The sequence below is a fragment of the Convolutriloba macropyga genome, chromosome 6 (genome assembly GCF_964194025.1).
Source record: "Convolutriloba macropyga chromosome 6, txConMacr16.3, whole genome shotgun sequence".
NCBI classification, from domain to species: domain Eukaryota; kingdom Metazoa; phylum Xenacoelomorpha; order Acoela; family Convolutidae; genus Convolutriloba; species Convolutriloba macropyga.
Genome location: NC_134473.1, coordinates 58,319,437 through 58,347,186, shown reverse-complemented (window position 1 = coordinate 58,347,186; position 27,750 = coordinate 58,319,437). Strand labels below are relative to the sequence as shown.

Here is a 27,750-nt window from a genome sequence, read left to right as displayed (position 1 = left end):
AACCTTGGAGTCCCACTTTTTGTGTGGGTCCAGGATCAAAAAGAATTTTTGGTTTAGCTTGTATAGAAAAAAAGTTTGTCACTTAGTTGAGGTTTTTCGCTTATTTGAAAATTTTATTTTAAAACGTCTTTTTTTTGCAATCGGGTCTTGGAGTTGTCGAAGGCTAACCAATAGCAACCTTGGAGTCCCACTTTTTGTGTGGGTCCAGGTGCAAAAAGAATTTTTGGTTTAGCTTGTATAGAAAAAAAGTTCGTCACTTAGTTGAGGTTTTTCGCTTATTTGAAAATTTTATTTTAAAACGTCTTTTTTTTTGCAATTGGGTCTTAGAGTTGTCGAAGGCTAACCAAAAGCAACCTCGGAGTCCCACTTTTTGTGTGGGTCCAGGTGCAAAAAGAATTTTTTGTTTAACTTGTATAGAAAAAAAGTTTGTCACTTAGTTGAGGTTTTTCGCTTATTTGAAAATTTTATTTTAAAACGTCTTTTTTTGCAATCGGGTCTTGGAGTTGTCGAAGGCTAACCAAAAGCAACCTTGGAGTCCCACTTTTTGTGTGGGTCCAGGATCAAAAAGAATTTTTGGTTTAGCTTGTATAGAAAAAAAGTTCGTCACTTAGTTGAGGTTTTTCGCTTATTTGAAAATTTTATTTTAAAACGTCTTTTTTGCAATCGGGTCTTAGAGTTGTCGAAGGCTAACCAAAAGCAACCTTGGAGTCCCACTTTTTGTGTGGGTCCAGGATCAAAAAAAATTTTTGGTTTAGCTTGTATAGAAAAAAAGTTTGTCACTTAGTTGAGGTTTTTCGCTTATTTGAAAATTTTATTTTAAAACGTCTTTTTTTGCAATCGGGTCTTGGAGTTGTCGAAGGCTAACCAATAGCAACCTTGGAGTCCCACTTTTTGTGTGGGTCCAGGTGCAAAAAGAATTTTTGGTTTAGCTTGTATAGAAAAAAAGTTCGTCACTTAGTTGAGGTTTTTCGCTTATTTGAAAATTTTATTTTAAAACGTCTTTTTTTTGCAATTGGGTCTTAGAGTTGTCGAAGGCTAACCAAAAGCAACCTCGGAGTCCCACTTTTTGTGTGGGTCCAGGTGCAAAAAGAATTTTTTGTTTAACTTGTATAGAAAAAAAGTTCGTCTCTTAGTTAAGGATTTTCGCTTAATTGAAAATTTCATTTAAAAACGTCTTTTTTTGCGATCGGGTCTTAGAGTTGTCGAAGGCTAACCAAAAGCAAACTCGGAGTCCCACTTTTTGTGTGGGTCGTAGTGCAAAAAACAATTTTTGGTTTAGCTGGTATAGAAAAAAAAGTTAGTCTCTTAGTTGGGTTTTTCGCTTATTTGAAAATTTTATTTTAAAACGTCTTTTTTTTTTCAATCAGATCTTAGAGTTGTCGAAAGCTAACGAAAAGCAACGTAGGAGTCCCACTTTTTGTGTGGGTCGTAGTGCAAAAACAATTTTTGGTTTAGCTTGTATAGAAAAAAAGTTAGTCACTTAGTTGGATTTTTCGCTTATTTGAAAATTTTGTTTTAAAATGTCTTTTTTTTTCAATCGGATCTTAGAGTTGTCGAAAGCTAACGAAAAGCAACGTAGGAGTCCCACCTTTTGTGTGGGTCGTAGTGCAAAAACAATTTTTGGTTTAGCTTGTACAGAAAAAAAGTTAGTCTCTTAGTTGGATTTTTCGCTTATTTGAAAATTTTATTTTAAAACGTCTTTTTTTTTTCAATCGGATCTTAGAGTTGTCGAAAGCTAACGAAAAGCAACGTAGGAGTCCCACTTTTTGTGTGGGTCGTAGTGCAAAAACAATTTTTGGTTTAGCTTGTACAGAAAAAAAGTTAGTCTCTTAGTTGGATTTTTCGCTTATTTGAAAATTTTATTTTAAAACGTCTTTTTTTTTCAATCGGATCTTAGAGTTGTCGAAAGCTAACGAAAAGCAACGTAGGAGTCCCACTTTTTGTGTGGGTCGTAGTGCAAAAACAATTTTTGGTTTAGCTTGTATAGAAAAAAAGTTAGTCTCTTAGTTGGTTTTTTCGCTTATTTGAAAGTTTTATTTTAAAACGTCTTTTTTTTTCAATCGGATCTTAGAGTTGTCGAAAGCTAACGAAAAGCAACGTAGGAGTCCCACTTTTTGTGTGGGTCGTAGTGCAAAAACAATTTTTGGTTTAGCTTGTATAGAAAAAAGTTAGTCTCTTAGTTGGATTTTTCGCTTATTTGAAAATTTTATTTTAAAACGTCTTTTTTTTTCAATCGGATCTTAGAGTTTTCGAAAGCTAACGAAATGCAACGTAGGACTCCCACTCTTTGTGTGGGTTGTAGTGCAAAAACAATTTTTGGTTTAGCTTGTATAGAAAAAAAGTTAGTCTCTTAGTTGTTTTGGAGAGAGCTTTTCGAGCCTAGTTTTTTTAGCTAGTGCTCTGCTCAATTCTCCTATAGTTGTTTGTTTGTAACTCCGCCGTAGCCGGTCCCCAGCCCGGTTGAGAAAAGGAGGAGGGGAACACACCCAGAACATACTGGAAAATCTCAAAAAGTTGATTTTTTAAATAAACTTGAGACAATTTTCCGACAGTACTTCTATAAAAAGATGTTTAAAAAGTGTATGGTGCAGACTATAGCTCGCCTATGATAAAGTTTCCAGCTCGTCTATGTTGCAGAGGTGGTGCGTCTATGGGACAGTTTTTGGCTCGTCTATGTTGCAGAGTTGGTGCGTCTATGGGGCAGTTTTTGGCTCGTCTATGGGGCAGACTTTGGCTCGACCGTAAGTACTTGGTGCGTTTATGTTGCTCGTTCAAAAAATTCCTCGCCTGTGTATGTTTAAAACGCACCATACCCCCTGTGTGCGTTCAAAAACAGTCTGCGTCATAAACGAGCACAAACGATAACCTCGACCTGGGTTGTTACTCTTCATTAAAGATGTCGGAAACAACATATACGGTTGCGGCGGTACAATTTTCTTTCTTCGCAAAATAATTATTGAAATTTAGAGGGCATTTCACGTGACATCTAGCCTGTAGTACTGTATTCCCAATTACGACTGAAACGCTCCACCCTTATGAGAACTGAAAGGAATTGAAAAATTAGCAAAAGGAAGAGATAATTAGTTCTCATGAATGAAATAATTTATGGTAATAGAATATGCTGAGCGGATTTATTCTGCTCAAGTGTTTCGCTCCATTTGACGTAAGAAATATATATTCCACTTCTATCTTAAACTGCTTTCGTCTAGTGCCAAGATTTACAAAGAGGTTAGCAAGTTGCGCTAATAATTTCCCTTGACTTATCTGGATAAGATCTTGTCACGATCTTACCAAGGTGTTCCAAGAAATAAATGTGTTCCTGAGATCTTTGAAAGGTGTTGCAAACTTTGCGATTTAGTTATCAGGATATTGAATGACAAGGAAAGGTGTATCAAGTTTGATACCATTGCGGCCATACTGCTTCATGAGAACATAAATAGTTTTTTCGGGAATTTTTGTAACAATCAAAAATTTTATCGCATGCAGATCCGCCGATCGAAACTGTTCGCGATCTCTTGTGAACAAAATACTTGTTCATTGCAATGCAAATATTGTTTTGATAAACTAATATTTGTATTTGAACAATAATGGTTTCCATAGCACTAATAAGAGTTAGCACCAGCCATTGCCGTTCATACAAACCACTATAAACATGTAAAGATATCATGGAGGTCCTAACCAACTGTGGAAAAAAAACAATTCCCCAAAAATCCATTAAACATTTTGATGCTTTTCATTTTGTTTGATGTTTTTGGTTTGAGAAACTGAAGAGGCAAAGGACTTGAGTTGATATTATCGAGAGAAAAAATGGCACGTTTCAAACTTAACTGAATTATGATACAGTAAAATCGGAGCAAAAAGCTGGCCGGATATCAGATCGGTTGAATCTGTGACGTTGTCTTACATTTTGATTGAATCCCCGCACCTATCACCAATCACGCTTGAAGTTGTTCATAATTTTCCGGGGCTGAGAGAAACTCCACGGAGGTCAAAATAGAAAATTGCGAGCTTAACTTGTCCCCTAAAGCATAACTCCACGGAGTTATTTTGTCCTCTAAAAATAAACTAAGGGGGTTGGTGTTCAAATGTTATCTCAAAACCCACTAAAATACGCATGACTGGCTTTTTATCCAGCCCAGTTTTCCACTTTTCCAGGAAAGTTGAAAATAAGTTTATCTGATAAACGTCAATAAAAGCCCTTGGAAGAAGTCTGTTTTGTTCAGCTGAAAATTTTTCCGCCTTGACTTCAAATATTTTTTCTTTATTATCTTATGCCCTTGATTATCTCTGAAATAGAAGGGAAGTTGAAATTTTGTGATAATTTTTGCTTTTTGAAAACACTGAAGCTCTAAATTGTTGAGTATTTTTCACACGACGTTTCAAATTTTGTTCTTTGTTATATGTTTTAATCATATCACAAATTTCTCACAGTGCCGACGTTGCATTTCAACTTTTGAAAAAAAGTTTTATTTTTCAGAGCTAAGAAATACTGATAAGTGACAAACCAAAAAAAAATTAAACAAATAAAATAAAGTTATTGCTTCTCATGTAGTTTTCAAAATATCCGGGGTCAACACCGTCAAAACGGAAAATAATTAAATATCATATTCAGCTGCTCTGCAACTTTTGAACGGATATAAGTTTCTCATCTAATAGCTACAAAATACTGAAAAATGCCAAATAGAAAATCAAGTTTCAGAAAAGACAGAATGACTGTTCCATCCCCATTTATTATAATTTTACAGTTGTTTCTATTCCCGAGTCGAGTCACAAACAAAAATTAATATTGCAAGATCTTGCAAGGTTCCTGCCAGATTAACCTTTTCTTTCAAAATGTTGCAAAAATCTTGCAAGATTAATTTTTTTTTGAAAGTTTCTCTGTTTAGGATGAAAACAAATGAAAAATCATAGAAAAGAAAAAAATATCATAAAAAAGGAAAAAAAGCGCTCAGTCAAAGCCGGAAGAGCCCTGTTCTATGTGCTATCTTATCTCGAGTCACGTTCGAACAAAACATTTTGGAGGCGTCAAAAATTGAATGCAAATCAAATAAAAAAGAAGACACAAAAATAAATGAAGGTATAGTATTAACAACCTATCAAATCAAAAAGAGTTGCTTTTTTCTGAATGAAAAAAATTTCAACGATGTATTCTATTGCAATTAGAATAATGCTCTTTTTCGAAATTTCAATCAGGGCTTTATTTTTTCAGCAAAAAAGTTCCTCTTGCAATATTCTCAAAAGATTCTTGCAAGACTAACTTCTTCCTTCAAGATCTTGCGAGAATAACACCCTCATGATTTTGCAAGAATATTTTTTTTGCTAGAATTTTGCATGATCTTGATTGACTTTTGTCTCGACTAAGTTTTACAAAAATTGTATGTCATATATTTTAACGCCGTTAAATTTTCTGGCGTCGAAAAGCGTCAGATTTTCAGATGATAACTATAAAAATGTTAAAAATCTGCTATAGGTCGCACAGGTACTTACAAAAAAAAGATCATTACGAAAAATGCAAAAACTGCAATGAAATTGTTTCTCTTGAATAACAAAAAAAATAAGAGAGGGACGCCTAGCTGGTTGATTCTTGAGTAGATTTCAGACTTCAAAAAAAATGCAGACTTAAAAATAGAAATTTTATAATCAAAATTTCTGGTATTAAGGTGAAATCATCCAGCCCTAAGTTTTTTTCTGGGTGGGTTTTTCGGGTTTCTGTTGTTCCTACTGTTTGGTCTGCACATTGGGATGATTTGTGCATTTTTGGAGGTTTTTTTCCAAAACACGTATGTTCATTTTGTTTTTGTTTTAACAATGGCTTTTATTTCTTTTTTAGTGACAACCTACTAAAATGACTGGTCCATCTTCATTTCGACACATTTGTGGATTTTTTATTATTTTACTTTATAAAGTCTTTCGAATTTGCGCTTTACTTTAAGAAATTTGTTAAAAGACGTTGTCTTAATATGCTCAAAAAAAGTACTAATTGAATTGCACGTGTTTTTATTTAAAAAGATTATTGTTTCTTCTTTAATGCCTTTTTCATGATTTTTTTTGTGATAGAAATAACTGGAGTCGTTCAAGAAGAGATTTTGACTGCATAACCGGGTTGTAAATCAGTTTTAAGTTAGTTTAAATCATTTTTAGAATATGTGGGAATCTCCAAAATGTTTCTAAAAACTCAACAAACCTGTACTAAGAAGAGAAAAAGAGAAAGACACTCTTTTCAGAACAATACTTTTTAAAAAGGTTCAAAAAGGTACTTTGAGATTATCAACTGACATCTGAGACAATTATTCAGTGTCCCGGGGTTGAGGTTTTTTTCGGTGAATTTTGTAAGAAGTGCGGTGAATTTTTGTAAGAAAAGCGGTGATTGCGGTGAATGCTATTTTTCAGGTGATGCGGTGATTGCGGTGAGAGTATTTTTCACACGATGTTTCAAATTTTGTTCTTTGTTATATGTTTTAATCATATCACATATTTCTCACAGTGCCGACGTTGCATTTCAACTTTTGAAAAAAAGTTTTATTTTTCAGAGCTAAGAAATACTGATAAGTGACAAACCAAAAAAAATTAAACAAATAAAATAAAGTTATTGCTTCTCATGTAGTTTTCAAAATATCCGGGGTCAACACCGTCAAAACGAAAAATAATTAAATATCATATTCCATACAGTGCCAATTTTGCTCTGCAACTTTTGAACGGATATAAGTTTCTCATCTAATAGCTACAAAATACTGAAAAATGCCAAATAGAAAATCAAGTTTCAGAAAAGACAGAATGACTGTTCCGTCCCCATTTATTATAATTTTACAGTTTTTTCTATTCCCGAGTCGAGTCACAAACAAAAGTTAATATTGCAAGATCTTGCAAGGTTCCTGCCAGATTAACCTTTTCTTTCAAAATGTTGCAAAAATCTTGCAAGATTAACTTTTTTTTGAAAGTTTAGTGACAACAAAGATGCGGTGATTGCGGTGAGAGTATTTTTCACACGATGTTTCAAATTTTGTTCTTTGTTATATGTTTTAATCATATCACATATTTCTCACACAGCCGACGTTGCATTTCAAATTTTGAAAAAAAGTTTTATTTTTCAGAGCTAAGAAATACTGATAAGTGACAAACCAAAAAAAAATTAAACAAATAAAATAAAGTTGCGGTGAATGCTGTGAAAAACTTAATTCGCCGCATTTAAATTCACCACGAAATTCATGGAATTTCTTACATAAATTAACCGCATACACTTTTGAGCTTAATTAATGTAAGTGTGTAAAATTTGGCGAAAAAAATCACCGCAAAATTCACCGCATTTCTTACAAGAATTCAGCGAATTGATTTTTGTAGCAAATTAATCTAAGAAGTGCGGTAAATGCCTTGAATGCTGTGAACAAAAATAATTCACCGCATTTCAGCGCTTTTTTTTTCAAAATTCACCGCGATATTCATTGCATTTCTCACAAAATTTTTTTGCGATTAATTTTCACAACGTTTACTGAATGTGGTTTAACAGAAATATCTTAGAAGTAAGTAACAGATGGCGCAGTGGAATAGGATGTTGTAGACATGGAGCAGCTGAGGAGTTCAAACCCTTGTAAGAAAGTTTCTTTTTCGTCAAAAGTCCGTTGAGTGCGGTGAAAATAATTAATTCACCGCGATTCACCGCATTCACCGCGAAATGATGTAAGAAATACGCAGTTAAATTCATATTTTCATCCCTTTTCACAGCGTTTCGTACGAAAATTCACCACCAAACCTCGACCCGGGTTGTGGTAGGGTTATAATATGTATCGTATATAGATCTGTACCTGGGGACTTTTCAGTTGGGTCTTTGTTGAGCCATTTTTGGCCGATCGATATAATTGACATTAAAAGACCAGAGGAGTGGTATCCTTAAAAAGCTCATCCATCGTAGAATAAGGAAATAATTGATTTTTCTAATTTTTGTCTTCTTCGAAGAGTTGTCGAAGTATTGTGAGATTGTTGAAGTTTATTAAAAATAGGACAATTTCCCTTGTTCCTGTTCTTGGTTTTTGTAAATTTCGCCATTTTTTTTACTATTTATATTAACATTAGCTAAATTTTGCTAAAATAAATTGGCGATAAAAATTGTTAAAGCTAGTGTAAATGGTTTTGTCTTGGGAGACAAGTGGGGAAATGAGTTTCGTTGAACTAGTTGATTCGACCTTTCTTTTACTGAAACTCTGGCCGATTTTTCAAAAACTCGGCTGTTTCCATGAAAAAACACAGTATAAAATTCTGGTCCAGTTTGTCAAATTCAGATTAGAAAACTGAATAAAAAATGTTATTAAACTTATTAAGGGCTGATCTAACTTGATCTTCTTTTGGAAATATTCCGAATTTAAAATTTTAAAATTTGAGACTTTTTGCAAATTTAAACGCAAATTTCTCTAAAACGCAGCGTTCGTTTTTGTGCTCTAATTTTGACACATTTTTGACATTTCTGCTCCTAAAATCCAAAAGGATGAATGGGCTTACAGTGGCTTTAAAATAAAGTGCAAGTTTGGTGTTCGACTCTTTACATTTTACAGGTATTTTTATATTCAGTGTGGCAACTTTAATTTGTTTTTCGATGTCTTTCTCCAAATTATTCGCCGTTTTCTTTCTGATCCTGAAACATGTCTCTGTTGGTGAGTAGAAGCTACTAGTCCTACTCAAATCATTCGACGAATACTTAATTTTTAAAACTTTTAAACTGCTTTTTTTCTATTTGTCTTCATAAATTTTCATATGCTATTAACCAACTCATGCATCTTTCCTGTATCGTTTGATATTTTCTTATAGTATTTAAACACATTGATCAAAACGACAACATCAATCGTTTAACTAGTAAGGCAGAAAAAATTTTCTAATGTATTCAGTTGATAGTTTTACACCTATGTAGGCTCATAATGATTTCTTGTTGAATCTGGATAATTTTTGAGGCTTGCTCTTATTTATTGTTTTTTTTTCAATATATTCGCGTTTTGTCTGACAAGTAATAAGTCTATATGGTTGTCGAATCACAAAAGGAAACGTATTTATAGTTTAACAATTATAGTTTTTGTTTCTAATGGCTAATCAATATGTAGTCTAATAAGTTCGTTAGTGGGCTTTGAAACCGTTCCTTTCTTTGTTTTTCGTTTTCTTGTCTTATTGCTTAGTCAGTGTTATGACAGGTCAACTTCTTTTCCAATGAGATAGAAGTTAAGCTATCAAATAGTTAGAGGTAAGCTTTTATTTTTCTGCGCTCTTTTTTCTCCAATCGGGCAGAAAAGCCGTTTATGTATCCAGTTAATAGCAGTCGGTGGTTCTCTTACTACCACTTTGTAGTTTAAGAAAACCTTGGAAAGTTTTGGAGAGTATCGCCCTTATTTGCCGTTCTTTTTGTTGTCTCATCGCTTGGTCTGAAAAATGACAAGTCTCAAGTGCTTCCCAATGAAACATAAACATATTGTTAAACGGTTGATAACTATCTGTGTCTTGAATTTACGGATGTGTAACCTCGGATGATTTCTGAATGTTTTTTTTAAATGTTGATCAAGCCACCAATTTTCAGATTCTGATTTTTGACAAGATTTTGACAGATTTGTCATTTTTATTGCACTTGGTAATAATTAACACAGGTTTGCTCTATTGTGTGCTAAATCTACGGAAACTTGGTGTCAGTTTTTTGAAAAAGTATTATGTTTTTTGGTTGTTTTTAAAATTCCAGTTTTGGAGTTTCTTTGGGATTAGGATTGGATTGTTTTTTGTTTTTTTTTGATCATGTGCTTTGTTGACTGTCAGAGTTTGAGGCCGCTGGAAATTTGTTACTTGTCAGGCCATGAGTAATTGATGTCTCTGTATCGTTCATGACTTGGTCGGCTTTTTTCGTCGTTTTCTTCTGTATTTTTACGACTCTCTGACAACGAGACAAGAAGTCGAAGAAACATAAAGAAGCACATCCTTAAACCCTTCCTTAAGCATATCCTTAAGAAACATAAAGAAGTACATCCTTAAGTACATAAAACATTTTAAACTTATTGCCCTGGACGGAAATAACACACTAAAGACAAATTGCTGGTAACAATTCGAGAAAATTACCTGCAAAAAATGATGCGTGCAATTTACCTAGAATACATTGCCTAGAAATTACTTGCAATTTATAATTAACTTACCTGCAATTTTTTCAGAGGGGAAAATTAATTTTGGCATTGAAACATTAACCATGAACTAATTAACAGCAACATTAATAATAGCTAAATTATAAAAACGATTTCAGCTGTAGCTTCAAACTGAACAATCATCATGATTAGACTTGCCAAGTCTCAGCCCAGACTTGGATTTAGACTGCCAAGTGTAAAAAGTGACATGATCATGGTTCTGAATCAGTAATGAGATAAGACTTGGATTTAGACTTGCCCAGTACTGAAATTGACTTGGCGTTAGGTCCGGGCATTTCGTCTCGGAAGTTGCTTTGATTTAAACGAAGAAGCTACTTTCGATGAAATAGAAGGGACTGGACATTATTTTCAAACAAATATGGGCCAAAGTTTATTGGTCCATATTGGAGGCCGTTAGTAGTCAATGCCAAAAATTAATCAAATTTGATCAAGTTTAATCAAATTTGAGGCTAATTTGCAATGGAAAAATGCCTTTCTTTTTAATTTAATTTGCTAAGCATTCCCTTTTGGATAATAAAATTTGTTATATTTCTAAGGCTGGTAAATTTCCTCAGCCTCGAACCCCCGTTTTCCACCCTGTTTTTCCCCAAATAGACTTTTTTCTATAACTCACTTTTCTATCCGTTAGAGGCTTGCAAAGGAAGGCGGTCTGACCAATACCTGTCTTGGGTCGCTGACCTCATCCTGGGCTTCAATGGCCGCAAAATGATATACTATTTCATTAATGTTGGTTTTTGCTCAAATTTTTGGAAGTTTTACGGTTTTTTTTTCAATAAAATTGCTGACATTAAGTATGCGCACATCCGTACGAAATTTTGACGTCTCTGATAGCGAATCATTTTAGCAATAATAGGTAATTTCTTTTTCTTACATCTATAACCTCCAAATACATCATAAAAATTAGAAATTAATTGCGAAGTGTTCCTCTCTGGTTTATTTTTTCTCACCACCGTTTGTCATTCATTTTTTAAACGAAGCTTATATAAATAACAATCAAATATGGAAAAAATGAGCAATTCATGAGTGATGAAAAGTTTAAAATCTTGCAAGGGAATACATAGTTCATCCATTTTTCTTGCAAAAATCTGACAAGATTAATTTGCAATCATCTTGCACACTAGTCCTTAAAAATTTTAATTTCAATTTTTGTTTAGGTAATTTAAATATATCTATTTCCCTGGTTGCTTTCTGTGGTTGGTTGGGGTGAAATAGATAATCAACTGTCGGAAGATCTACTGAAGTCAAGTTAAAACCTGACTTTTTTATATCGCAACTTTTTGAAAATTTTGAATTTTGCTTCTCCCAGTCGTGAAGAAAGAATTGTAATAGTGCCAAATTTTTTTAATGCTGCTGTTATAGTTTCAAGTATAGATCAATTAACTTGTGAAACTGTAGTATAAGCAAATCACCAGTTCACTCTCATTTGAATATTTTTTTTTCCAATTAGGTAGCCCAATACGGTAACAAAGTCGATTCAATAATAGCACAAACCCTTAGTCGCTTGATTCGCTTCAATTAGTAGCCCAAACCTTTAGGAGAAAGCGGATGCTTAGAACAAATTTTACTGATGATTAAAAATATTGAGCTTTATATTCCGCTTCCATTCTCTGGCCGAGTTAGAATGATTTTAACATGGCAGAATGATATTTTTAAGAGTTAGAATGACATGATACTAACTAAATGAATGATTGGTTTAAAATTCATGGCAGACTTTATTTTGAGTTTTAATTAAAGATTTTCTACGGCGAGCCAAGGTTTCTTAAAAATAATTTCATTGTTATCGCTTCGAAACGCTATCAATTCAAAATGTCATCAGTTAAATTTCGTTAACCCACAAACTATTAAAACTGCAAATGTTTATAGGTTTCGTTTTTTATCCAAACCGAAATGCATCATATCAAAAAAATTTCTCTGTTATGTTTTATTTTTTCAGTTTACGTTCTTTGCCTGTTAAATGTGATGACGACGATTGGCATTGGTCTGAGAATTAACGTGACTCAGCCCATGAATCAGCAGTAATGATGAGCAATTGCATTTATGCTGACCCAATCTTAATTGACTTCCGAAGTCTGGTAGGACTCGTAGAAAAAGGCTATCTTGTAGGACATAGGAAGATTCTAAATGATCAAAAACGTTACGGTTTGATTGAGTGATGCATAATGTTCCGCTTTTATGTTTCAGGGATGTTCAGTGTGGTGACTACGATCTTTGTGTTCACGATAGAGAGATTCCGTGCAATCAGAGACCCCTTCTTCACTCTGGTCCAGGGTGGCTCAGTATCCAGACTCCACTGCAGTGTCCTCACCCTCTCTGCCATCTGGACCACCATCCTCACATACTCCATCCTTCAGATGCTCATCGTGTTCAACCTCGATTATGAAGGTCAACTATCAGATTATGGACAAAAAATTGCAGAATTTTTATGCTCTTACGTACTCGCACTAGCAAATTTTAATTTCAACTTATTTTTAGCTTCAACAGGAATCGTAAAAACAGATATTTAACTATTTTAATACGACGTATAATTGTTTTTTGAGATCGTTTCAATTGTTTAATTCTTTTCAAGATTTTCTACGACAAAAAGATGGTAATGAGGTTCTTCATTTTGCAAGAACTTGCAAATGATCTATGCATAAACTCGACAAAGAACTTGCCTACAAAGGAGACAGAATCTTGCAATTTGTCCTGACAAGACAGAAATTTGTATGAAAACATCTGATTTTCACATATATTTTTGAAAATATTTGGACATAGATTCCAGCAGATCGAGGACAAGAGTCATTAACAAAACGGCTCGTGTGACAGAATGTTTCAACATGCGTCTCAAAATTGTCAAAAATTTTTCTTTGCTCTGAGAAAAAAGCTAGTTTGACTATCAGTTTTGCAAAGCTCAATTCGACGCAATGTTTTAGCGCCACCTTGATTACCACTTTCTTTAATAAAAAACTGAAAAAAATTACCACCCTCAGTTTCATATGTTTATAACATATAATAAAGAAACCGAAATGGTAATTGTTTTTGTATCATAAATCAGCTGTTCGGTTTAAGTTCAGCAAGAGCAATCAACCGCAAAAAGTTATTTTCAAGGAACACAGACACTAATTTGCCGAATAAATGCAAATCGGTCAGTTTACACACTGGAAGCAGCAAAACAATAAAGGCCTGATTTCTTTCATTTACTCATTTATTTTTTTTCTCGTTGAAAACTGCTCAGCTGTTGAACTGTTTACCAATTAAAAAGACTAATATTCACTTCAAATATTTTCTCGAAAAAACACCAAATCAATAAATCATCGAAAACTAGAATTATTGATTATTTTAGGTCTTGTTTTTTCGTTAGCAACTCTGTCTGAAGTAGTCTTCAGAGCAATTTTCCCATATTGAGACAACTTTATTATTTGGATAAATTAAAAATAAGAACAAAGTTTATACGTTATAAAAGTGACAAATGAGAAAAAGTATAAAATGGAAGCAATTTCATTTTCGTAGTGATATACTAAAAATTTGGAATTTTAATTACCTTTGATGTAATTATGAGTCATGAGAAGAAGCCGAGCCACGCATAAGTTGAAAAAGCGGTTCCTGTGTCGGCCAAAAAGTTTCTTTCGTTATAGACACAATTGGCCGTTCTTTTTTGCTCTTCTTGTTGCAGTCTCTCACAACGAGATTAACTAATTTAACCATTACCGCAAAGAACAGTTATTTAACTGGTGGACTTGACTTTGGCCAGTAGTTTGCATCAATTTAGACAAAAGTCAAAGTAGAGAAACTCCTACCTTTTTATTACTTGAGGAAAAAATATATGAAAATCTCGTATTGAAATTTCTCTCAAATTTCCATTATATCGAACTGCTGATTGAATTTTAAATGTTTTCAAGTGAGCAAATATTGAGTCAAAACTAAAGTAGGGAGGTTTAAAAAAGACTTTTTTGTTTTGTCTGCAAGTGGTTCCCTTTCGTGATGTTTTGTTTTTGAATCCTTTGTAAAGACAAAGCCTTTCGGTTATGTCATTTTAATGCAAATTGACGGATGGTTATGATGATGAGGAGTTAAAATAAATAGCTTAGTGTGCCATTAGGAGGAGTTAAAATAATCGGCCAGGAGCTTAGTGTGCCATTAGGAGGAGTTAAAATAATGAGGAGTTAAAATAATCGGCCAGCGCAAACTTCATTTTCCATTTAATTCCGAAGCAGGAAAGTTCCATAAGACGAACATTTTGTTTGCTTTACTCAAGGGGTTTCTTTTCAGGTTGTAATTGATTTTGATTATCGCGTACAGAAGCAATTCGGTTAGTTTGTGTCCTAAAATTACCTAAAAGTTTGGAGCTTTATAAGACAAATTGCTACAATGTATATCATCATTTTCGGCAAAAAGTCTACAAGAAGCATGTGAAACAAACACCAGAGTAAAGAATTTGAAAAAATAAGGTTTTCTTTTTTCGTACGATTTTTTTCTTTTCTTGTCCTAAATTTCCTTTAGTTCTTGGCTGTTTTGTTCTTGTTATGAAGTAAATAGATACTTCTGTGAAATTTCAATCAAAGCAAGTTGTAATTGGATCATGGGAAGTTAGATTGATGTAACAGTAGGGGCCCACATAATTTTAGAGGAAAAGGAGACTTTCTTTGAAATTTTTTAGAAATTATTTGATCTTTGTCTTTTGTAATTGATGATAGTTATAATCGTTCCGTACTTTCGATGTTGAATGGGGCAGTCAAGGAATAAAAACCTTAGTTGGAACGCAATTAGTTTTCGACAACAAAGAATTCGTAGATTGATAAAAATGTTTTCTGCTCTTATTGAGGAAAAAAAGTATTATGTAGATTTCTTCTTCATGTAGTATAACTTTTTTCTTTTGGATACGGTTTCTAATAAAAAACTCAATGAATCTAGATAAACGGCAGTAATGAATTTTAAAAATCACATTCAAAATTCAGAACAAAAGGAAAGTGATTGTTTTTTGTTTGTTTCTTAAAGTTTGAATATCTTTTTTAACTTTTCAGTTCCTATGGTTTATAACAGTTTTTCGCTTTTATTAACTCTAGTGAACTGCAAATAATTACAACTATAATTGGTTCCTAAAAGAAAAAAAAAACTAGCAAACAGTAAATAAAAATTTTTGTTTTTGGTTTTTTCGAATTTTGAATAACTAATTTTTACAAAGAAATCTGTTATTTGTTCTCTTTTGAAACAAATGTCTATAATCGAAAAAAAATTGAGTTACACACATATATATATATATATATATATATATATATATTTATATATATATATATATATATTTATATATATATATATATATATATATATATATATATTTAAACAATGACATTTTAAATTTGGCATATAAATTTTAATAATTTGATATCGTCCTCAACTCCAGTTAACAAAAATCTTATTCCTTTTTTCGTTTCACTTTATAGTCGTCACTTTTTTTTCTATGGTACATGCCATAAAATTTGCACTTTTTAATTAAAACTCAAATCTAGTACCTATTTGACATAAAATGATGTTTCTCATTTGTCTCTAAAATGCATAAACTACAGCCTGAGTCGCATATATAAATTCTTCCATTTTGAAGAAAAACAATTGCAACAGTAAGTTGATATCTAATACGAAATAGTTTTCCGAAATGTAAATTACTTCTTGTGTTGACTTCGGATATATTATTTCAAACTGGTTGAAAATTTCTTCAACTTTTTCTTTCACTCTGTACACAGATTTAGCTAACATGTTTTTTAAGCAACAACCGGGACCAAGGCATTTTGCCAAAGTTATTTAGTATACGCGGTATCTAGCAATGACAATTCACCGCAATTTTCTCAGAAAATTTTGCGGTAAATGCCTTGAGTTGGGCGTTTCTAACCAAAGATCTTGCATAATTTCTCATTTAGAAGCGTAGATCTTACTTTGTTTTGCATTTCTAAGCGTAGATCTTACAAAAGTTTGCCTTGAATGTAGCTTACATCTTACAACTCGTTCCTTACTGCTCTTAAGAACCATATTCCTATAATTTATGTGAAATCATTGCTAATTTCATAGCAAAATCTTGTAAGATCAACGCTATATTCGACGCAAAAATATTTAAGATTTACGATAAATTGAAGGCAAAAAATGTCAGATGTGCGTTATATTCAACGCAAAATTTTTTGAGATCTAAGCTAAAATCAAAGCAAAGCAAAATTGTGAAATATCAAAGCTAAAATATACACAAATTTAGGTAAGGTCTACGCTTAGAAAGCACAAATCAACGCTTTCAGCGCAAATGTATGAGAGAAAATTGCGGTGAGTTCTCCGACTTGTTGACGCTAGTTATCGCTTATCCTACATAATTTTGGCAAAAATTTCTCGGCCCGGGTTCTTGTGATGCTCCCGCTCAGCTGCGCTTTTCTCACAGACAGTTGCGCTTTTCTCACAGACAGTTGCGCTTTTCTCATAGACAGTTGCGCTCTTCACAGCTAATATGACCTTCAAATTTCATTTTTTTTCTGCATTCATAATCTGACTAAACCATAGCTTCTCGCCGATTTATTCTCAATCTGATTTATTCTCTTTGATTTATTTCTCAAACTCTACAACTCTTTTGTTCTATCCATAATCAAATTTAAATCCCATCAAAAATGAAACTCCCTCAAGAAGCCTTCATGAAGCTCAATCGAGAGCAAATGTATAATTTATACAAGCAAGCCTATGAAAAATTAGAACAGAAAGAAAAGTTTATTGAAGATTACATTATATCTGTCCACTAAATGTTATCCAGCCTCGGGAGTAACGAGGCAAGCTCTAGTAGCACCACGCAAGTATCAATATAAGGAACAAATAGTAAGAACGTTCCCAATAATAGAAACCCCCCGGAGGCAAAAAAATATTAATTTGGGGAGTAGCATTATCAAAAAATTAGAAACCGACAAAATTATTCCAACCGATTTTACCGTACATGCATATAGGGGCTCCATAATAGAAAAATTGAAATTACTGAAAAAATACCCAAAGACAAAAATGAAAACAGTAATATTGCAAGGTGGGACAAACAGCTTTCTCAAATTCGAACGCAAACCCAGAGATGTATTTGGACAATACAAAAAGTTTGTCAAATTATGTGGGGAAAAATTCAATCCAGAGAAATTTTACCTGATGACAGTAATCCCGATGAAAAATGCAAGCGCAAATATGGCAAAAAATGGGATGTATGATGAGTTCAATGACTTAATAAAAACTTACTACGAAAATGATCCTGATAATAATATTTTGGATTTCTACAAATTGATTAAAGAGATCGGGGCCAAAACAAATAACATTGGTCTCGAAATGGATTTAAAGGACTGCGAGAACAGCGAAAACAATCAACTGTATCACGACAATGTTCACCTAATTTATCGAAGTGGGATTCCTTTTCTAAAGAACCATCTAATGCGAATTCTATTGGACACTTCCGGTGATCTGATCTCGAAAACCCAAGAGACACATCCGTCTTATGCCAATACGAATAACACTTTCATCTCTAACACTTCAAGCTACGAAAACATGTCCTCGAGAAATCCTCTTATAAACAGAGAGTACTCCAACACATCATGTGCATATCCATACAACAACAATGCTTTCTATAGATAATCAGGTTACTAACGTGAGCTATGTTAAGGTCAGAAATGAGTAGAAAAACGTGAAACCCTCCTTATGATCAACAATAAACAATATTTGTTCATTTTGGTTTCCTTGCTGCTGTTTGAGGCCTTTCTTCGTCCCTCGTCTCTGTTAGCAGTGGGGCGACAACTTTGGGCATGTCTAAATTGCAAAAAGTTGTTCTATTCATTAAAAATTAAATGCCGTGCTCTAAGACGTAGCGCTTTGATTATGTTTAAGAAATTTTTGTTATGATCTATTTAATTATTCATTTATCTGTTAATTTGTGGTGATGTTGAACGTAATCCTGGGGCACCGCTAACCTATGAAAATTTCCTCTCCGAAAATAAAAAACTCAAAGGTCCATTGTGCTTCTTTCAATTAAATTTCCGGAGTTTAATCAATAAAAGAGAACAACTGAAAAAGATGTTAAGAGAAAGCTCAAACAATACTATATTCTTTTTTATGGAAACATGGTGGACTAATGATGATGATATTAATCTATGGTGCATAGACAATGGTTAATATTCTTGCATCAGATGTGACCGAATATCTGAAAAGTCAAAGGGGGTGGCGTAATGCTGCTAATCCCTAAAATTTTCAATCCAAAAAGCCGTAACGATTTTCCAAAAATGAGCAAAGAATTCGAAACACTTTGGGATGAGCTCAATCCAAAGACCGTAATGATTTTCCAAAAATGAGCAAAGAATTCGAAACACTTTGGGTTGAGCTCATGGAGTAACAAAATAGCAAAAAATTTTTTTACTTGGCGATTTCAATATAAATTACCTTAACCCCAACAAAAGAAACAAAAGGGACACAGTTCTTCTACCTTATGGTCTATCAGTGGTCAACAAAACACCTACAAGGGGAAAAAGTCTGATTGATTTCGTAATCAAAGATGATGAGCTGCCACATTCCAATGTTTTTACTTTCGAATCGCCCACAACATCGGGTCACAAAGCTATTGCAAGTATAACGAATGTAACTATAAAAAATAAGCAACCTCCAAGAAGCGAAAAAATCTTCGACAAATCAAAATATTGAAAAAAATTTTAACCTACAAGACCTGAAAAAAATTGATTGGGATGTTCTTTACACGGCATCTGAGACTGAAGACAAGTATCGTATCTTTAAGAAAATTTTAAATAAAGTGATCCGCTATCACGCCCCTCTAAAAACGATCCTCATACGGACTGAAAAATCCAAAATTAAGCTAGAGGGCAATGATTTCATAAAGAGTATCTTTAAAAAAGCAGATTCGGAAAAAAAAAGTGGAATATTTTAAATGACTCAAGAAACTCTACTAAGTTCTCCCAAAGTATCGTCTACCTCAAAAATTGTTTTGATGATGTTATTACTGATAACTACAAAATGGCCCAATTGCTCAGTTGTAAATTTTCTAAATTAGGTGATTACATTGGAAGCGCTTGTATCTTTTTTCCCACCAACCATAGGATATCTCAAAACAATTTTGATTTTAGATTCGTAATCACAAAAGAAGTCTTACTGACTCTAAAAAATTTAAAGTTAAACAAACCATCAGGTCCATCAGATATCCCATCATGAGCTCTTAAAGATGGCTTTTTCTCTTTAGCTGATCCAATTAAATTGCTTTTTAACCATTTTTTTAGCTGAAGGAAAATTTCCTGAAGATCTTAAAAAAGCTGTTGTTAATCCAATTTGCAAAAAGGAGAAAACTCATTGCCTGAGAACTACAGACCAATATCAATTACAAGCTCACTACCAAAAGTTTTTGAGCGTTTGCTTCGTGAGCAAATTTTAGAATATCTTGAAAAGTTTGGGCTGCTTTCCAATACTCAATTTGGTTTTCGTAACAAAGTCTCAACGATTGACGCCCTCGTTTACTGTACTAAAACTATAAGGTACACATAAATAAAAATAATTTTATCACTGCAGCTCTACTAGATCTGTCTAAAGCTTTCGATTCGATAAATCACAAGATCATTCTTCATAAACTGCATGAATTAGAATTTTCCAAAATGCATTAAACCCAATATAAAGTTATCCATCAAACAAGCTACAAAAAACCCTAGTGAATCATGTGGCATCCGATAGGATTGGGTTATATAAAGGTGTCCCACAGGGAAGAATTTTGAGTCCCCTTCTTTTTAACCTGTACATTAATGAATTGAACAAACAAATACCTGCTGATACAAAAATAATTCAATACGCCAATGATACCATCATTCTTACATTCAAAACGGACCTGAACTTAGCAACACAAAATCTTGAACAATCCTTAAGAAATATATCTGAATATTACGAAAAACGCCGTCTAATGCTCAATCACTCAAAAACTGAATTTATAACATTCTCAAATAAATCCAAACTAGAAGAAACCAAAAGAAACAATCTGTTAATTGGTGATTACAAAATACCAGCATCAATTGCGTAAAACATCTCGGTATATATCTTGATTGCACATTAAATTTTTAAGAAGAATTAAAACACGTATTACGCAAAATGGCTACAGGGATAAAAACGTTAAAGCGTATTTCACGCCCCTTCCCTGAACAAACAAGACTACTACTTCTGAACGCCTTAGTGATAAGTCATTTACACTACTCAGGCCTTTTATTGGCCAGCTCAAGGAACAATTGCTTTATCACTTTGGAGAAACAATTAAGCTGGGCTGTAAAAACGTGCTTCAATCGCAAAAAATACGAAAATTTTTCTGATATAAAACCGTAACATCAAATTCTGCCAATAAAATTTTTCTTGGATTAATTTTTTTTGGAAAGTACTAAATTATTTTATGAGACTTACCAGTAACCAGCTTCCGATTTTCGAAAAACTACAATTACCATCATCAAATCTACACTACAGCCAGCGAACCAAAAAATACTGCTTCAATCACAAAATAAACTCATCTGCACTAGAAAACTCTATCCTTAGTTTAAATAGAGGATAGAGAAAACTCTATCCTCTAATTAAGTTTTCATAGTACCACTGTCTCAATTTAAACCGTAATATATTTAATTTATTCCATTTATACTCTGACCTACACTGCCCATTTAGTTGTTTTGCTGTTAATAACTTAATGGGAAATCAATGTGTTTTTTTCTTTGCAATGATCGGTTTCTTCTACATTCAAGGCTTTAGAACAATTCGAATCTCAACCCAGAGACGCGCATCCGTAAACCAAATCATGACAGAAATACTTCGTTTGATCTAGTTCTGTTGGTTTTTTTTTGTGTCACACTTCACATTCTTCTAATTTTTTGTGGCAAGAAATGTCACTAAATTTATCCATTGCTTTGCTTTACGTGCGTTGCTTCGAACAGTATTAAGTATCGTGTACATTAAAATGTTGCTATCAAAATCAGTATTGAGTGTGCGCTGCTCAATGCTTTTGACGCATTCTGTCATTTGCAAGCGGCTGTTAAATAAAAAACAAATCAGATTTCAAAATGTTTAAATCCGATTTCAGAAACAATTTCTTTTTGAAGTGCCGCACAAATTTCTAGAAATCTAAAGGCAACAAGTACTTCCATTTTTATTGTTTTATTTTTAAAAAAGTGAATCAATTCATTTGCCAATATTCTTCATATAATGAAAAATGTTCCACAATTTGCTTTCCTAGGTTAATTCTAAATTACACGCTTCCCGGGCGTAGTTTCTTTGACTATATGCACTTAGTTTAGAATTTCTTGGCTGGCATAAGCAGAGCTAAATTCAAATCGCATGTTCAGAAAACGGGAAAAAAGTTTGATGTGAAATAAAGAGTAGCCTACTGATTCATTGCTGTTAAAACATTTGCCTTTCAAAAATGCGTTAGAAAAAAATTACTCTACTAAAAAAGTTCTTGAGAACTGTTTCAGAAATTTTCGAAGACTTTTACATGGCGTTTCTAGCACTACAAAAGACTGCAGTCTACAAAACATTGAAGCAAAACAAGAACAAAGTTTCCAATTTATTCAAAACAACTCGAAGATTTCAATGCCTAAAAGGAATGCTAAAGGAAGTTTTGTAGTTTTCACAATCTTTGCTCAATAGAAGAATCAAGGTGTGTTCTTTAAAAACGCTCAATACTGCAAAACAGTGATTGAAATTTAATAACAACAAAAGTGATCTCGGAAAAAATTGCATCGAGATAAGTATCTTTAAAAAACCGATCGAGATAAGTATCCCTATTTGGCTACATAATCTCTGATAATAAAGCTAAAGCTAATCTTCTGAATTACATTTTCTCCACTTTAGGAGATTGCTATGGAAACTTGCTAGTAAACACTTCTCACAGAAATTGGCATACATATAAGGATACTTATTCATTCATATACCTCTCAAGAAGAGAATGCTTAAATGTCTTATAGATGTATAGATCTATAGATAAGGTATAGATTCGTTGCAGATGACGTGAGGTGTGACAAAGAAATCAACAAACCGAATTCGACAGAAAAATTACAGCATGATTTGGTTCCTGGATGCACGTCACTGGGTTAAGATTCGAAGTGTTCTGAAGCACTGAGTGTAGAAGAAACCAGAGAGTAAAAAAGCAGGAGCTAGAAAAAAGAATGGCCGAAACTAACAAATTTGATCTTTGCATGCTTTCGGCTGGATTTGCTTTTCAATTCAAGTCTGTCTGGTTTTGCCTTTCTTGGTTGATCGTAAGTAATGCTTGCACCTTTTTGCTTAGATCCGTACAACCCCTACCACGAAGACAGATTCATCATAGTGTTCTACATCAACTTTGCCCTATTCTACGTCATTCCAGTCATATCAACAATTGTTCTCTACTTCCTAATTCTCAAACATGTCAAGAACCTCAATGGAGAGATAGAAAAGTATCTTGCAATCGATAAAACAACTCGCAGCCTGTCCGAGAAGGCTTCAGTTTACACCACTGGTATCTTTTCGCTTGCTGTTACTCCTAAGATTAATAGACCAGAACTGAAGGAAACAAGTTCTGCATCCAATTCCGCAAGCTCCAGACAGTCCAAAAACACTACTTATTCGAGGATGCAGTCCCCCAATTTGCGTGCTCCAAAAAATTCAGCCGCGATGCAAGTCATGAATCGGAGTGGAGTTGTGCAGGACAGCAGCACTTGCTTCCAGATTCAAAGGCTGCGCAAGTTCAAACAGGTTTGTTTCTCATTTTGTTTGAATCTCCTTGAGTATTTCATTATCATTCCTATTAAAGTCTACTTACCTGTGATTTTGTGTGTTCCGAATCACTTCAGTAGAGGAATTTGCTGACAACTTTGCGTTAAAAATGTTCAATGTTGAGCGCTCACATTAAAACAATCATTCAACGCAAAATCCCTTCTCTCTCAAAACAATAGTTGATTATTCCTTTAACGCTGGAAAAAAATCAACGCAAACTGATTGTATTTGGCGCCACTCCTACAAAAAAAATTTGTGTTTAATTCCATGTACTTTTTAGCCTTTAAGAACAGCAATAGCAGTTTTTTTAGAATTGAGCATCATCTTACGGGTTTCAACTTATGCTCCATAACAAGGGCTGAAACTTTCAAAATATGGGGACACTTTAGCGCATTTTCAGCGACAATTTCAGCATGACAACTTCAGCATTCTAAAATGACATAAATTTTAAAATTGATTACAATGAGATAGGCATAGAATTTTGAGATTGGTCGAAAAAGTTTCTTCTAAAAAAGATTGCATATATGAAAGAAGTGTTTAAGATTGAAAATAGTTTTTAAAAATGACAAAAAAATGTGAACCAGTCTTTTAGTTCTCAAATACCAATGATACTTTATAAAAAGGACAATAAAGATTAAGAAAAATTATCAGGTGATTTAAAATTCCTCCAATAATTTCATCAACAATAGGTAATATTTAGTTTAATGAAGCAATTAATTTTAACATGCTGTTTTTGTGAAACCAAAATTTTGAAACAGAATTATTATTTTTTTTTCATCTATGGTAAAAACTGATCACTGCTCAAACTACATTGTGTTTACAATTCACGTAGTTTGATCTGTATCGGGAACTTGTCTTTTCTTCAGTGTTATTGAGATTTTAAGTTATAAAAAGAAATAAAACCCAAAATAAAAAGAGAGCAAAAAATGAGCAATTTAAAGCTTGTTTTTTCAAATGTTTTTGAATTGGAGAGCTTTACTTGCGTTTACGGGTCCCAATTTTTGCAAGTAAATTAACTCACTTTTGTAACAGCATCTCACTTCTCCATATTAATGATTTGTACGTGTGAAACACACTTATAAACTTCGAGGATGAACAGACTGCACCCAAAATGGAAATTCCGGTCATTGTTTTTCGATTTTAAACTCCGGTCATGAGTTGAAAAATGGAATCTACTTTCTGCTGCAGAATATTTTTTGCGGAAACGCATTCCACAAATAACTCTGGGGCAAAGTATATGCAGAATGAATCCTTATTTGTAATAATCTTAAAAAGTAAATCGTGAAAGGATTAAAACTTTGCGAAAGGCCCTTGCTGCCGAACGCAATAATCGCACTTTTCTGGAAAAGTTTTCCATTTTAGGCAAATTAATAGTGGCGTGAAAACCATTTACGAGTGATTTAAGCGTTTTCCACATTGTGCGTCAGAAAAAGGTGGTAAGTGCGAGCCAGATTGTTACTAGTTATTGTTAGTTTTCGATACCGGTAGACACTTGAATTTTTTGACAATCTCGGTTCTTTGAATATTTTACTCATGTTCTCTCCAGGCTGTTAATAGTTCTGTGAAAAATTGTGTGGTGGCTGAGCTCAATAATTCAACAACCAAGTTCAATTGCACTTCAAGGCCATTTCAAGCAGCGAAGTTAGAAGAGCATGACAAGCTAAATTGGATGCTACATTCTATCAAAGCCATATGGATTTGTTCATTTTGTTCAACATTTATATTGAGTAACTATTAATAGTACGATATCAACACACAAGAAGTGAAACTCAAACTCAAATTCGAGCTACGTTGTTATTGCCACATATTCACGTGTTCAGAATCAAACATATTGAGCTCAAACGGAGTAACAGACACCATACTTTGTATGGCAGATTTGGCAAATTTTGCAATTTTCTTACCAAATCAGAGAGTGTGGAGCACCGCATAAGGTATCCCGAACTCCAAACTCAGTTTATTTAAAGAAATTTACGACATAGTGATCTACAACCAATCAAAGATGCAATTTTGACATGTACAGCAGTATAAATAGGGCTTGAAAAACTATAGAGTACGTATTGAAGAACATTTTTTTTGAAGGTAATCTACTTGTTATCGTGTCTTGTTTTTGTAGATCATATTAGTGATTGTACAGTTTAATTTAACTTTGACTTGTTCAAAAGAAGATTAACTTTGATATTCTCAAAACATTCATAATGAGGAATAAAATTCCTCAGTTGTTCAGTTTCTCTCATCCACTCTAACAAAACAGAGCATTTTTTTGATATTGTTGTTATTGAGGCCAATTGAGAAACAAAATTGTTCATCAAATGACACAGAATTTTCAAATCTGAGCTAAAGATTGTTGTGTTATTTCTCGAAATTCATTTAACCATTACAGATCATTTTGTTCGTTTAATTTTTTGACGGTGTTATGCACTGCCAAGTTTGCTGAAGTTTGAATCCTTACTTACAGAGTCATTCAACATTGAATAATTTGCCCCTTACTTAAGATTGTGTGTAAAATATGAAAGGTAGCCCTAGCAACGCAGGTTACCAAGCGTTGTTGTTTTCCATCAGATAGTAGGCCTACCTAGGGTTCATAACCCTGAGAGAATTTAGCTCACTAGCAACTTTTGCAAGGAAGATATCATTGAGGGATTTCTAATGTGAGACTAATTAATTATTTGAAATTTCGGATTTTTGCGTAATTGAAGCAAAGCAATTTGTTATTCGACAAAGTTGAAATAATAGTTTCTTGAAACTATTGAGTCACAAGTAATGCAAGTAACGGATATGGACAGTATAGCGGATAACACAGTTCACAAAAGTTACCTGCAAAATTATAATATCCGGACAGATTTGAAACCGCTTAAACGAACTGGGCGGTGTAAAGTTTTCCTTGCCTTTGATAGGAAAGCAGTCGTTACAAAGTGATTGCTTGAATGCTAGTTACGCAGAATTACAGTTGATTGAATCCCTCAAGGGGCAAAAAATGGTTTTTCGGATTTTAAAATTTCTTGATTTCATGAAATTCTGAGTTTTCCAGTTTTGCCCATATAAAGTGATTCGTCTTTTCCCATTTAGTCTTGTTAATAACAAATATTTTTGGTGATCTAGAAAGCCTAGTTGAATGAGCTCAATTGTAGCTATTGCATTTCTCCACTTTGACTGCAACACATCTGTTCAAGATTTTTTTCGAAAATTCATGATGCCCGGCTGCAGTTCTCCTAATCGCTATCACTTCGTCCATTATTAGAATAGTTTTTTTTTAAAAAAATTTGGCGTATTTTATGAAATTGTTAAGAATTTTGATATACAGAAACTTGTTATACAGACCTTGCACTTCGTCTTTTCCAAAATTTTATCTAATCCGATCAGGAGAGTGCCGAAGGCAATCACCAAAGAAAAGCAAATGAATCAATGCAAAAAGCCAGTGAGGCGAATAGAAGAGTGCAATTCAATAAAAAAAAATTGAAACGCGTACCCCGCTTAAAAGAAACAATCAGAGAAAAAGCAAGCAGCAACCAGGCAAATCAAGCACAAACAGCAGGGAACAACTTCAATCATCAGCTCAAATGTGTCACATGAAGTTTTATGACTTAGTGGAAGAAGTTAACACAAAACGAAATAATTGACGTTTCAGATCGACCCAACAAACTGAAGGTCCTCTACCAGCAATCTTTTCACATTCTAGAGGAAGAAATAGCCACGAAACTGCGGCGTTGAAACAAGCTTGTGCCCTACCAAGCAATTTTTGTCGAAGAACATCTGAAGGAAGCAAGGAACTGCAAATCAAATTAGAACTATCATTGTCTTGCATATATAAGCAAAGGCAAGCCACCAGCATTGAGTGCAAAGCAACGCTGCACAACTAAAGCAGTGAACGACAGCAAGAGTAGAAAATACCCAACGGGCAAACTAATTGCTCAATCGGTGCAAAATGGAGCAAATTCAAGCGAACAAGATACGGAGAATGTGTCAGAAATCCAATAAAGCAAAAACACGAAGAAAGGATGAAGAAATTCGATATCCAATTCGAAACCAAGATGAGACCAGAACCAGCATGTTTGAAGCGGAGGAGGCTAGAGCTGGAAATGCATTTGAAGGAACTAGAAACCAAGCATCAACTGCTGGAGGAAGAGCGTGAGCTAGAGCGCAAAGCGTACAGAACAGCATTAGAGAATGATGATGTTTGTTACCAATCAGTTCGTACTTGAGACAAGTCACCCTTCTACTGGACTCCGAAGAAGAGAGATATGTTAGACTGCGCCAGTTGAATCGACAATCTTCTAACATCAGATCGGTCAAAACCTCGCTTCGAATTAACCCGTGAAGTAAACAGGCATTGTCACTTCTCTCGATATCGCAGTTCACGAGACCATTCCTTAAGTGCTGAAGACCTACACGTTTCCCCTAAAGCTGTTCTACGATACAACAGTGGCAATTCAGGTAGCAGTAACCTACCAAACTGAATTTGAACAATTTTGACGGAAACCCTCTCGAAGGGCCGGATTGGTCTAGTATGTGCATTGCTACAATGCGTCAACATTTCTACAATAGTAGCAGCAGGCTTTACACATATGCTTTCCTTTATAGTGCATCAACGGTTTCCTTCATCGATCAAAGTGTACAACAGAAAATACAAGCCCAAGGCACCGATGTGACGCTCAATATAGTTGGCATACACGGAAAAAAGAATATAAAGACGGAAACGCTTCCTCTCAAAATAAAGGGACTACATTCAAAGGTGTATTCAATCGAAGCGTTTGCACACTCGTCAATTTCCTTGGTAAATACTTACTACAACTACAACAAATTTATGCAAAGCTTCACTTACTTGAGTGTTCTCTATCCAACAAAAGATTTA

General features: G+C 33.8%; 1 protein-coding gene across 1 annotated transcript in view; it reads left to right on the top strand.

Annotated features, from left to right (window-relative positions):
• Positions 1-27,750, top strand: part of LOC142341078 (uncharacterized) — an 86,731-nt gene that overhangs the window by 33,598 nt on the left and 25,383 nt on the right. Inside the window, exons 2-3 of the mRNA XM_075391940.1 lie at positions 12,339-12,539; positions 22,435-22,880. Of these exons, the coding sequence (XP_075248055.1) occupies positions 12,339-12,539; positions 22,435-22,880 (647 nt within the window). The remainder of the gene's footprint in view (positions 1-12,338; positions 12,540-22,434; positions 22,881-27,750) is intronic.